Source organism: Eutrema salsugineum, unplaced genomic scaffold, assembly GCF_000478725.1.
Source record: "Eutrema salsugineum unplaced genomic scaffold, Eutsalg1_0 scaffold_7, whole genome shotgun sequence".
In the NCBI taxonomy this organism is placed as follows: domain Eukaryota; kingdom Viridiplantae; phylum Streptophyta; class Magnoliopsida; order Brassicales; family Brassicaceae; genus Eutrema; species Eutrema salsugineum.
In genome coordinates this window covers 6,594,184-6,607,487 of record NW_006256486.1, presented here as the reverse complement: position 1 = coordinate 6,607,487, position 13,304 = coordinate 6,594,184, and the positions used below count along the sequence as shown (strand labels likewise).

Here is a 13,304-nt window from a genome sequence, read left to right as displayed (position 1 = left end):
ACCTAGTTTATTACTAAAAAGAGAGGATTTTGTGCTATTTTTCAAATGTGAATTATGTTATTTTTTATAAATGTTTACAAGAATGAAATCTTTTCTTTGGAAAGTTAGCATATCTGTTCTACTAAAAAACGGAAAAATATAATACGCTTTGACGCTTTGATACAATAACCTTAATTATTATGGTACATAATCAAACTCGTTTACCAAACACAATATAGGTTAGTATATAAATCTCACCACAACTGTGAAATATTTCGAACAATAAAACAGAATCCACATATTAGAAACATACATATACGAATAACCATGGCTGTGTATGTCAAAAATAACTTTTTATTGGTTCCTTTAGTAGTGTTTTCTCTTCTTGTTGCCTCATCATACGGAAGATTCATCAGTATCAAAATTTCAGAAAGTGATGTCAACACCATCTGCTCAAAAGCGAAGAATCCATCATTCTGCTCCAACTTCTTCAAATCGACTCCTGAAACTAAAACATTGGATCTTTCTGGTGTTGCAAAACTTTTGATCAATGATGCATCAAAAGATGCTTTAGACGCACAGAAGCAATTCGACTCATTAGCAAAAAGCGCGTCTGATCCTCGTTCTAAGAATGTTTATACTCAATGCTCAGAAAATTATCAAGATGCACTTGGCGAGTTTGATGATGCCCTCAAAGCTTTGGCAGATAATGACAGTGGCAGTTTAAACATTAAGGTCTCAGCTGCGATGACAGACGGAGACTCGTGCAACTCTGAATTGCCAAGTGTTAAACCTAGTCCACAACTCTTGCAGATGGTTTCTGATATCGACAATCTCTCAGGCATTGTTTTAGTGATTTCTAACATGTTACCTAAAAATTAATAAAAATTTATTCTATGTTTCTATATATTATGTGATCTTATAATTATCTCTCTTTTATTGGAATTTGTTTCTCCTTAATATATTTGGTACTAAATTAAAAGTGGTAATAAATGAGTATATTTTCTAATCGTTTTTTTTATGAACGATACAGATTGAAAATAATTAATAAAGATAATCCTAATGAAGAATCGAATCCGATCTCTCTGTCTAATGTACTTTTAGTTCATCACAAAAATATCAAAAAACATAACACATAAAGCATAATTTAGAGAAGAAAAACTTAAACATCCTACATAAAATCGTTCAAACATATTTCTCCATTTGGATAACGAATGTAAATTAATCGCAATGTTTAAAAGTTATAGGGGTCATGTAAATTATGTTTACTTGATATTGTTTCATTCTTTTTAATCGAATTTCATGGTTATTTAGCTAACCATAAAATCGATAGGGTTTACTGGTTTGTTTTAGATGTTTTTCCACTATGAGGATTGATGCTCGCAAAGTAAAGAAGATCTATTAAATTATATATAATTAAAGCATATAGTTTTACAACAGATAAATCAAAATTTTTAATGGGTTTGCATTGCAGATAATGCAAGCTACAACTTAGTTTTTCTTTGTTTTTAGTTGAATTCAAAATTAACTTAATAGGACCATATTCAAATATGAATTTTTTAAAAAAAAAAACACTAGTGAAATAACACTATATCAATATACTATTTTGAAATAACATGTAAATGTTAGTTCAAATTAACATGGTAAATATAATAATGTAATCGTTCTCTTACAAACAATAGTACAATACAATTACTCAGAGCAAACGCATAATGAAGATTACAGATTAAGCTCTACGTGGTAACATGTTAGAGATAACAAGAGCAATACCACAAAAGTTCTTAATTCCTTTACTGTTATTCAAAACCGCAGAATCTACTGATCTCAATCTCTTCACATCATCTAAACATGCATCAGCTCCATCTAATGCAGCAGAAACTTTAATATTCATCCCCGCGCCATCGCCTGAAGCCAAATGCTCGAAAGCTTCCTCAAGGTTTCCAATTGTGTTCTCGTATTCATCTAAGCATGATCTGTAAGCTAATTTGGATCGCGGGTCAACTCCTCCATCAATGATAGATTGTAGTCTTTTGAATGTTTGTTTAGCTCTTGCTTGTGTGGAATCAAGTGTGGTTTTTGCCAAGGCTTGAAGATTAGGAGATCCAAAGTTCGAGTTGAGAAAGTTAAGACAGAAAGATGGGTTTAAAGTCTTGTCACAGATTGTGCTCATCTCTGAACTTGTGATTGCGTATGAGGAACCGATTAAGAGAAGCAACATGAGAGAAGACAAGAACGCATTGTTCCTTAGATTCGCAGCCATTCTTGTTTTCTCTGTTTTTTTTTTCTAGTTTTATGATATAAAATAATATTCGAAGCAATGAGTATTTATATAAGAGTAGTTTACGGACAACGCATTAGTCAAAAACAGAATCAAGAATAGAAGTTGATATGAGCGATGAAACAACTTTTTGCTATTGTTAGAAGAATTGCAAATATAGTAAACAGTCATGCAAAAGTTTTTGACTTATCTTCATGCACATATAATTTTTTAAGAAATAAAACGTGTATCTTTTCTCAACAAATTAAATTTGTCAATGATATGATCAGTTTTTGTCTTCATCATGACTAGACCAATTAATGACTGTAATGTCTACTGAAAAATATTGCTGAAAACCGAGTAATCAAATTTGGGGTAAACGTAAACCGAACGGATGAAAGAAAATCAAAGCCAATTCGGGTTTACTCAATAAACTAAACTTGGTCAAGTGAACGTCGGAATTATTATAGCCGTTCAGGCCTAACCCGAATCTGAACATATAAGGAAAATTAACGAATAACAACAATATATAGTTTCTTCTTCCAGTTCGTTCCAAATCCACCCAGATATGAAGAACAAATTGAAGGCTAAACCACAGAAAACCGAACCAAATGTAACCAAAATCAAACCCGGTAAAGATTTTGGCTTGACATAGGTGGCTCTCTTCTTTGAAGTCCTAATGTGGGACATGACGCACAAGAAATCAAAACCGCAAATCAAAAATTTAAAATCTAAACCAAAAACTAAACCGAACCAAAGCATGACATACCTTGTTGCCTTTAGATGTGAATAGGCTTGTCATAAGTGGCCATGGCAGCTTCCTTGAGAGCCTCGCTCATAGTTGGATGAGCGTGACAGACTCGAGCAATGTCTTCACTCGAAGCATCGTAGTTAATCGCAAGAACCGCCTCATGAATCAGCTCTCCAGCGTTTGGAGACATAATGTGAACTCCCAAGATCTTATCAGTCTCCTTATCAGCCAAAATCTTAACCAATCCTTCAGCATTATCAATGGCCTTGGCTCTACTATTAGCCATAAACGGGAATTTCCCAACACGATAGCTCACACCGTCTTTCTTCAACTGTTCTTCTGTTTTCCCAACCGAAGCAACCTCGGGATGCGTGTAGACAACACCAGGAACCTTGTCATAATCCACATGCCCGTGTTTGCCTGCTATGAACTCCACACAAGCAACACCGTCTTCTTCGGCTTTGTGAGCAAGCATTGGACCTGGAATCACGTCTCCGATCGCATACACGCCTGAGACATTGGTCAAGAACCTCTCGTTCACCAGAATCCTCCCGCCTTTGTCAGTTTCCACTCCGATTTTCTCCAGATCAAGTCCAGACGTGAATGGTGTTCTTCCTGCTGAGACAAGGACAACATCGGCTTCGAGTGTGGTCTGGTCTCCACCTTCAGCTGGTTCCACTGTGAGCTTCACACCGTCTCCAGAGGCATCCACGGATACAACTTTCGTCTTGAGCATGAACTTCATCTTTTGCTTCTCAAGTGAACGCTGAAACTGCTTGCGGATTTCTCCATCCATAGAAGGAACAATATCTCCAGCAAACTCAACCACAGTGACCTCAGCTCCAAGCCGACCCCAAACAGAACCCATCTCTAGCCCGATATATCCCGCACCAATCACAATCAGTTTCTTCGGGACTTCAGACAAAGACAACGCACCAGTGGAGGAAACAATCTTCTTTTCATCGATCGTAATACCAGGCAAAGATTTCACGTCTGAGCCAGTAGCAACAATGATGTGTTTGCCTTTCACAACGGTGTTTCCTCCATCGATTGTGTCCACAGAGACTTCATTGGGGGAAAGAAACTTACCATATCCCTTGACATAGGTTACTTTGTTCTTCTTGAACAAACCCTCAATACCACGAGTAAGGTTCTTGACTGCATTGTCTTTCTGAGCCAACATAGCAGGAAGATCTACCTCAACTGAAGTCAACTTGATACCGTGGTTGGCAAAAGCGTGTTTCGCCTCATGGTACATATGTGACGAGTGAAGAAGAGCCTAATACATAAGAAAACACAAAACGACAACAAAAAGACAATTTGGATTAGCTTTCTACCTTTAGCAGATGCTAATAACATCATCATAGACTTATCAGAAGCTTAAGTTATTGAAACTAAGTTTATTAGTAGCTCATAGAAACAGTGCATATCAAAAGAAAAGTTACACAATCAGAGAACTTTACACAGATTGGTAATGGTACTCTATCACAGATTATGGTTTTTCTAAATGAGCTATGATTCAAACACATATCACCAATCTATTAACAGGATGTTTAACAGTAAACCATTTCATTTTCATGGAATCAAGGAGACGAATCCAGAATCTAGTAATTATGGAATAAGTGCTTAAGCAAATGGGATTAGGCCATGAGGAAAACCAAAATAATCATCACAGAGACAGTAATTAACTCTCCAATTGATTTATCAACAAAACACACAGATTCAATTCTCAGTGATGATCAGAAACAGATACAGAAAATCAATTGAAAAAACGAGAGGAGATTTTTTTCGAAACTGACCTTCGAGGGAATGCACCCGACGTTGAGACAAGTACCACCGAGAGCGCCGCGTTTCTCGATACAGGTTGTTTTGAGACCAAGCTGCGCCGCCTTGATCGCCGCCACGTAACCGCCGGGACCGCCGCCGATGACGACCACGTCGTTCTCGTCAGATCCCGATGACGCGAATCCACGGGAGAGGGAGAAGGAGAATCTAAGAGCGTCGGTGGGAGAGTTGGATACGTTTCTGGTGAGAAAATACGCCTTCCTCCTAGCTAAACTCGCCATCGCCATTGTTGTTGTTAGAGAGAGAAAGAGAGAAACTTGGCTCCTTGTAGAGACGAACAGAGCCGGCAAAATGTAAAAGAGGCTCTTTAGACCTTTTTTTTCTTTTTTAATCACAAATATTTTATTCCCATAATTGACCAAATAATTTTTTTTTTTTGTCGTAATTGACCAAATATTATTACAAAATTCTGTATGTATGCTATGGAAAAATAATAATTAACCAGTTTGGTTCATAAGGATATAAAATACTCGAATTTCCAAAATCTTAAACACTAATAAACCCGAATTATGTCCACCAAATATTCGAAGTTTATAACGATATTATCCAATCAATATTTGATTCATTATTCTTTTTTTTTTGTCAACCACATTTGTATCATTTTTATTCAGAAAAATGCACAGTATGCAGACAAATATATAGAAAATAAAATATATATGGACATGAAACTTTTGGGGGAGGAGAAGAAGATAAAGAGATAAAGATAGAGATGATGAGAAGCCATGACATAAGGTTAGGATTGAGGCTTATGAGATAAACTCCAAAAACTTTCATAGCCCACAAAAAAACTCTCAAGTTCCATAGATATGGGAGAGAAATTCCAGACAAACCTCATGCTCTCAAACAAAATTTAGATTTAGAAAAGTTGAATTAAATATCTCTTAAACCAATAATGGGTACATCACTAATCCTCAAAACAAAACAAATTCTGAAATCCTCATTTACCAGTTTGGTGTTTCTGCTTTCAATAATCCTAACAAAACTTCAGGCTGCTTTTTCTCTCACTCTCTGTTCTGAAACAACCAAAAAAACAGATGAATCAAAAATGACCAACCACATTACAAACATTGTCTTCTCCTCTCTCTATCTCTGCCTAAGTCTCTTATTATCTCTCATCCAATCCAATCTCAAATTAGAGAAATAAATCGCTTGATCGGTCTAAATACCGATCCCTGTTTGTTATATACGCCAAAATAGCTGCATTTAGTCGCCTCCAAGCATTGCCTGTAACCGAGCTCGAGCTTCATCAGAGACACAGAACCTTAATCTTCTCCTCTGCGATTGCTGAGGTAAAGACGGGAGCGAGGAGAAGCAGATGACCACGACCGTAAGATTATCTGATGAGTTAAGCCTCGCTGCTTCTTTTCCAAGCTCCATCGCACATTGTCTCGGGTCACCATGCCTCCTAAGTCCTTGCCTTACGTTACTCACTGCATTCTGGCTAGACAACACATCCCATATACCATCACAAGCCAAAATCAAGAACTCGTCGTCCTCTGTTAGAATGATCTGTTGAATCTCTGGGTCTGAGATCAGAGGTGAAGAAGAGCCAGTGAAAGGGTTCTTCAGTTCCCAATCACCAATGGCACGTGTGACAGCGAGGACCCCGTTAAGGTACCCGTCCTCAAAGTACCCTCCTAGATCTTCGATCCGTCTTCGTTCTGGCTCGTATGTTGATCTGTGGTCGAAAGACATATCAACAGCCACTCCTTTCCGGCATAGCACTGCACGGCAATCTCCAGCGTTAGCGACCAGAAGATGTCGTCCGATTATGAGAGCGGTCAATGCGGTTGTTCCGCAAGAACCACTGACAATGCTTTCATCAGACATGGCGAGATCAGCCAAAGCAAAGGCTTTTCGGTGAGAGTTCTCCAGCTCTTCTAAGAAAAAGGCATCAACGATGGAGGGCATCTCTGGAAACACAGCATCTTGGAAAAACAATCTTGTCAAGTTCTCCTTCATGTAAAGTGATGCCTCAGGTCCACCATGGCCATCAAAGACTCCGTAGAAAGCACTTGGTACAGAGAAGTTGAAGGATCGAAGCTGAGCTGACAAGTCGTCTATGCAAATGTGTTCATCCTCCATGGTTTCTCGGCCTCGAATGTCAGCAAAGCTCCCTGAACGTATAGTTGGAAAAAACTCGCTTGTGGGTTCTTCAATGGTAGTATTTGCAAAACTCATGCCCTGTTAAGGATGGATGTAAAATTGGTTAATATTACTGTTCATAGTTTTCACAGAACAAACAGAAAATTCGCACAACTAAATAAACAGAACAAGAGCATAATCAACAATTCAAAGGGAATTCAAGTCGTCCTTGTAACAATTTAATTACTGATCCATTAACAGCTTAATTAATAGTCTTCACAATAAAACAAAGGCATAACTTTTATCTCAAAGACACCACGCTAATCATCTTAAATCATATTGTCTAAAGGATTCGTCGCAAAAAGGGTAAGGAAGATTCAACATTGTGATGCTACAGAAAAACCCCCCAAATCTAATTTAAGCCCAGATGAAGAATTGACCAATATCAGCATTTAGAGGGACGATCTCATCTCAAAACCTTATTCTAAACGAACAAGCTCAATTATGGGGAAGAAGAATCAACATCAATTAGATCCCACTTGAAATTTTATATAGAAAATTAAAAACAGCAGAGGAAGCTTGGAAACCCAATAAAAACAAAAATGGCGATTCAGATCAAGGACCCAAAACACATACCGATCCGAATCGAGGCGTTTCAGCGGAACCCGAAATCTCAGCACGCACCGACTCAGAAACTCGAACTTCGTCGATCTGAAAATTCTTCTGCTCTTTCGCAGAGGAGATATGGCACTTAACGTCGAGAACCCTGATCTCAGACTCAGCAACCATCGTTTGACTCAAAATCATGACTTCTCTACACGTCTTATAATCAAAATCGAGCAGATCTGATTGCGAAATCCACCGAAAGGCAAAATCGAGGAATAAATACGCGAAATTTGGGGTAGTGGCGCTTTGCTTGGACGCAATTGAAATTCGCCCGAAAGAATAAAGAACACAAGAAAAGGGAAATTAGGGTTTGGCTTCTGTGTAGGATGTTTATTTGCAGATTTGTATAGACAGATGTCCATATTAAATCAAATAAATAAAAATAAAATATAAAATAAAAAGACTCTTTGACTATATTATATTAAAAGAAAAAAATATAAGAACAAAATTATTTTTGTTTTCTGATTTTTTCTCTTTTTTGAAATTTTTTTTTTCTGTATATTAAAACATTTTGGTTGTCCGATGTTATTATTACATCGAGGGAATCCGATTGTTATTTAAAAATAAACTAAATTCTACCTAGGGAATCTGTACTGAAATTGTTTGTAGTTTACAAAATTTTATAATATAATTTGTGTTTTTATTTTTGTTTAGATTATAATTTTCTAATAAATAATATATATTTTTCTGTTTATATATAATTTATTTCTATTGATTAATTTTTTTTAGTATATATATCGTGATTAAAAAAAATTATTCTAACATATTCATTTAAATTAATCCGAAAGTACAACGATTATAAAAACGTTATTATAACATGTTTATTTATATTAATTAAAAAATGTGATTATTAAAATATAATTTTAATCCGTTTATTCATATTATTTATATATTTTATATATTTTTAAGTTTGAATATTAAAAATTTTAGATTTATTTAATAAAAATATACAATAATCTATTTTTTATTTTGTCATTGAAAATATTATTTAAATTTAAATATTTAAATTAAATCTAAATTAATATCAGATTTATTATTTTTATGAAAATATAGTAATAACTTATTTTTATTTTTGATAAATAATATAACTTATATTTAAAGAAATCTATAACAAATCTAGATTCAAATTTAAAATTTCGAATTTATTTTAAAATATTAATTAAAATATATATTATTTTATTATATTACATTAAATTGATTTGTTTGGTAACATAAATATGAGTTATCCAAAAGAATAGTAAAAAATTAAGTAAAATCCATTTGGACACAAAACATGCTTCTATTTTAATAGTATAGATGAATGTAGAATTTATATCTAGTTAAAAATAAATGTGATTATCCATCACATTATTACATGTCATTTTTCTATACTTCTTTGGACACTTGTCTGATTAGTTGAAGACTAATCTTTATATTAAAGAAAAATTATATCTTTATCATCATTACACATGTCATAGTCTTTTAATATGTCTTTCTCTATAAATAAATGATTGTAATGAAGAAAAATATACAATAAAACATAAAAATAAGAAATAAGAAAAGTTTCACTTTCCATTCTCTTTCTCTTAAGATAGAATACAAATCCTTGCTTACCTTTATATAGATCTGTTAAAGATCATAGTTCATAACACGGTTTTCATAAGATAATAAACCTAAAGTTTACTAATATAACATAACCGGTTTAAACCATCTCGGTGTAATGATGGTATTAAAAATTTTATGTGAAAAAACATATAATTTTTCACACAACATGTCTTAAGCGAAAATATAAATGATACTATCATGAGAGATGAATCACTATTTTTGGTTGAACGATTATTAAATATGGTTGAATTTCTTTAAAAGTCTCCCAAATTATATTTCAAATATGATAAATCTAAAACCCAAAATCGGTTTAAGATAAATGGACAAGTAAAACCATCATCTCAGTGAAAGTATTAAGAGTCCACTAAAGAATTTGATGTATAATACTATGCTCAAAGATGAGTTATTTGGATATGTTATTGGTCCTAAAATGAGATTCAGTCTGAGATGGATGAACTGGAAGTATCATCATCTCAAAAGGGAAAATTAAAGAATCTCATATCAAAAGTATTGGAACATCCTGAAGATTATATTCACACTTAAATAGGTTTTATGGATAATTTATAAAGAAGATTCAGAAAATTGCAAGATCAACAAATGATGAAATTTAATCTCCATGTTTTGGTATGGAACATCTAATAAATGAGATTTCTCGTAATGAATTATCATTGGAAACGATGGATCCTCGTAAAAATAAATATGAACCTGAAGTTCAAAAGATATTTCATTAACTGCCAACCATACAGTTGATGTGAAAAAAAATCTTAATTCTAGCTAAATAAGCTTTAATAAGAATATATGTCCATGAAGGACAATTTATCAATAAAAGTCTATAATTTGTAAGAATCGTAATAGACTATTTTGGTTCCAAACAAATCTTCATAATGGAAAGGAGCAAATATATGTTGGATAGAAGATGAATCTCCTGAAGAGACTGTTGATATGGTTAATAGTAAGATCAGATACCTGAATGATATCATTGATAATGATAAAGATCTCGATTAACCATGCTATTATGGGGAAAAGGTGGAACTAGAAACAAAATAATTGTCGACAATAAATAAGATAGCGCGCGATATGATTAACATAAATAAGAATCAAAAATATACATCCATAGATGAGTGTAGAAAGAAAAAATATGGGTCAAAAAGTGAAAAGAGAAAATCAATTCTATATTAAGCTCATATGAAAAATAAGAAATTTTTGGACCAGCAGTCCAATCATTAAAGATAATATTAAGTCTAGCAGGATGTGAGCGATTTGAATTGCATTTTATGGATTTCTCGGGAAATCAACTCATGTTATATGGAGCATAATGATAAATGTTAACATATATACCTACATATAATTATCCAAAGATTTTGAAACAAAAGAAAGGATCCTTGATTTATTCATAATCAAAACTCCTAAAGAGTTGCCACAAGCCGTATAGTGTTCAAAGAAATAATTTGGGATACGAAGCCTTTTAAAAAGAGATTTCTTTTTAGACATCCAAATTGAACAGCTCATCTACAAGGTATGATTAATTCGAGATTATTTTTAACTCAGAGTTTGTCTAGTTGATTTTACAGGTATCCTAATAGAATTTCTCATCTAGAAAGATCCTAGCAGGATCTAACATATAGATAAATTTATATTTAAGCATTTTTTAAAGAAAGTATTATTTGGTCTTTCTTACAAATATCATAAATTTTAAGTTCATAAAATTTGGAATTTTGGAAGTACTCCACAAAAATTATTGTTCTTGAAGAACAAAATTTATCAGAGCATAATAAAATGAACCAAAAGGTTCAGTTAAAAAAGAGGAGGACGATGTACTCTAAAATTTTCTAGAAAAAAAAAAAATAGGGAACAAAATGAAAATGGTTTACAAGAACCACATACAAAGAAAGGTCTTGAAGACAAAAATGACAAAGAAAAACATGAAATTTCCATTAATTATGCCCAAGACAAAAAATTATGGGTTAGAGATGAAATAAGAGATAATGATGAAATACTTTTATTCTCTGTAAGCAAAAAAATTTGATTGTGGAAGTACTGATCCAGATCCAAGGTCCATATTGGAATTTTAGAAAGATCTGATTAGGAAAAATAAAAAATGGTCATAGAAACTGAATTGATCTCCCTTAATAAAAGAAATGTTTTTAGACCTATTGTCATTACACCCAAAGAAGTACAACCGGTTGGTACATATGAGTTTTTGTGAAAAAAAAATGAGAAAAATGAGGTGAGAAGATATTGGTGTATGCATCGGGTAGAGTCACACAATGGATCGGTGGAGATCAGCAAGTTGGCCTTCGCTCTCTCTTGCTAGATCGTTTCAAGGGGATTGGCATGGATGGGTGGATCGATGGCACCACAGAGAGGATGGAGGGCTACCTGATACAGCAACACTAGGCTCTGAGTGGAATCACACACACACAAAGACGAGCAAAGTCTCTCGAGCTATAGCTTCAAGAAAACAGCGTTATTTTATTGATATGGCAAAAGTATCGGACTACAAAGCTGAAAAAAGACTTTATAAACAGTCTATCAGCTTGAACCTTCTAGGGTTTGACTCAAAATGTAAAGAAAGACTCAAAAACCACAGGACTTACAAAAGAAACAAAAAAAAAACGACAAGAAACAAAGCAAAACAATGAGTTGTCTCATTTGAACACAAATATGAAAAGTCTAATTAAATGAAAATAAAAAGAAATAAACTACTTAGTTTTGGCCGAGGCTTGAACCCTGGTGTCTTGGATTTCTCTTGGCTTAGTCACCACTGAGCTGGTCGCCTGTTCCTGCACAAAAGTCATAAGTAAAACTTACTTGGTTTACACGCAAGAGTGGCCATGGTGGAAGTGAGCTGTTCTTGACATGTGGTGAGGCGATCTTCATGTGGTCTTCTGCGGCCTTGGTAGTGTTGATGATGCTTGTTTCAAAGACACAGAATCCTTCCTTGGCAGCCTCTTCCTCAGCTAATGTCTCTTGTGAAAGCTCAAGTTGATCGCTAGCGGCTAAGTGTTTGGTGTTTCTTGACTCTAGCTTTTGAATGGTGATCTCCTCAGGTTCTTTTGTGGCCTCCACTCCTTGTCCTGCCAAAAGAGATTTCATAGCTGTTTCCATGCTGGACTGTGGCTGGTTCAGTTGAGTTCGGGCTATGTCTTCCTCGGGTGTTTGCATGAAGGTGGACACGGCCAAGTTGATCTTTTCACGCAAGCTACTGGTTTTAGATCGAGTCATTGGGCCGGCTTGCAGTGTTGGAATCTTAGGAACCTCCTCAGGGTGCTCGATGGCCTCATCATTCCCTCCCTCTTCAAGAGGTTTTGCCCTCAAAATTGTTTCACCTGCGTCAAAAGACGACAAATCAGCTACATTGAAACTATGCGATAAGTTAAACTCACCTGGCAGTTCTAGTTTGTCGATTATCCTCTCCGAAACTCGGAAGGGCCCATCTCCTCTTGGTGCTAGCTTGGATCTCCTCTTGTGTGGGAATCGTTCGACCTCATATGTAGCCAAACCCATTCGCCGTGATCAAAGACTAGCTCCTTGCGGACTTTGTCAGCTCTCTTCGTATATGCTTCTGTCTTCTTCTCTATATTCTCTTTGGCCTTTTGGTGGAGCTTCTTGATGAACTCCCCCTTATTTAAGCCATCTAGATTAACTTGTTTCACTTGAGGTAATGGTGAGAGATCTAAAGGGCTTAATGGATTAAAATCATACACAACTTCAAAAGGAGACAGTTTAGTAGGAGAGTGGGTGGCTCGGTTATAAGCAAATTCAAACAAAGGGGAGACACTCTAACCAATTTTTCAAGTTGTTACCAATGGTGGCTCAGAGTAGAGTTGAGAGGGTGCGGTTCACCACCTCGGTCTGCCCATCCATTTGAGGGTGGCATGTGGTGGAGAAGAGTAGCTTGGTGCCCAACTTCCTTCATAGTGTCTTCCAGAAGTGACTCAAGAACTTGGTATCCCGATCAGACACAATGGTTCTAGGGACCCTGTGTAGACGCACCACCTCTTTAAAGAAAAGCTCAGCAGTTTGCGTGGCATCATTCTCCTTGGCACATGGTATGAAGTGTGCCATGGTATGAAGTGTGCCATCTTACTGAATCGGTCCACCAACACAATATGGAGTCTTTGTGCCTAATCTTGT

At 35.3% G+C, this 13,304-nt stretch overlaps 4 protein-coding genes across 4 annotated transcripts; 1 reads left to right on the top strand and 3 right to left on the bottom strand.

The window, feature by feature from the left end:
- Positions 1-288: 288 nt before the first annotated feature.
- LOC18010470 (pectinesterase inhibitor 2) lies at positions 289-861 on the top strand. The gene has a single exon (XM_006393432.2). The coding sequence runs from the start codon at positions 307-309 to the stop codon at positions 859-861; it is 555 nt and encodes a 184-aa protein (XP_006393494.1). The 5' UTR covers positions 289-306.
- A 758-nt stretch (positions 862-1,619) lies between these two features.
- Positions 1,620-2,272, bottom strand: LOC18010508 (pectinesterase inhibitor 1). The gene has a single exon (XM_006393431.2). It carries the CDS (start codon positions 2,237-2,239, stop codon positions 1,706-1,708), a length of 534 nt encoding a protein of 177 aa, XP_006393493.1. The 5' UTR covers positions 2,240-2,272; the 3' UTR covers positions 1,620-1,705.
- A 361-nt stretch (positions 2,273-2,633) lies between these two features.
- Positions 2,634-5,182, bottom strand: LOC18010507 (dihydrolipoyl dehydrogenase 1, mitochondrial). The gene is made up of 3 exons (XM_006393430.2): positions 4,787-5,182; positions 3,006-4,266; positions 2,634-2,912 (listed from the first exon to the last, which is right to left on the bottom strand). The coding sequence occupies exons 1-2, from the start codon at positions 5,057-5,059 to the stop codon at positions 3,016-3,018; spliced, it is 1,524 nt and encodes a 507-aa protein (XP_006393492.1). The 5' UTR covers positions 5,060-5,182; the 3' UTR covers positions 2,634-2,912; positions 3,006-3,015.
- A 431-nt stretch (positions 5,183-5,613) lies between these two features.
- Positions 5,614-7,875, bottom strand: LOC18010467 (probable protein phosphatase 2C 13). The gene is made up of 2 exons (XM_006393428.2): positions 7,554-7,875; positions 5,614-7,016 (listed from the first exon to the last, which is right to left on the bottom strand). The coding sequence occupies exons 1-2, from the start codon at positions 7,722-7,724 to the stop codon at positions 6,036-6,038; spliced, it is 1,152 nt and encodes a 383-aa protein (XP_006393490.1). The 5' UTR covers positions 7,725-7,875; the 3' UTR covers positions 5,614-6,035.
- Positions 7,876-13,304: the final 5,429 nt, after the last annotated feature.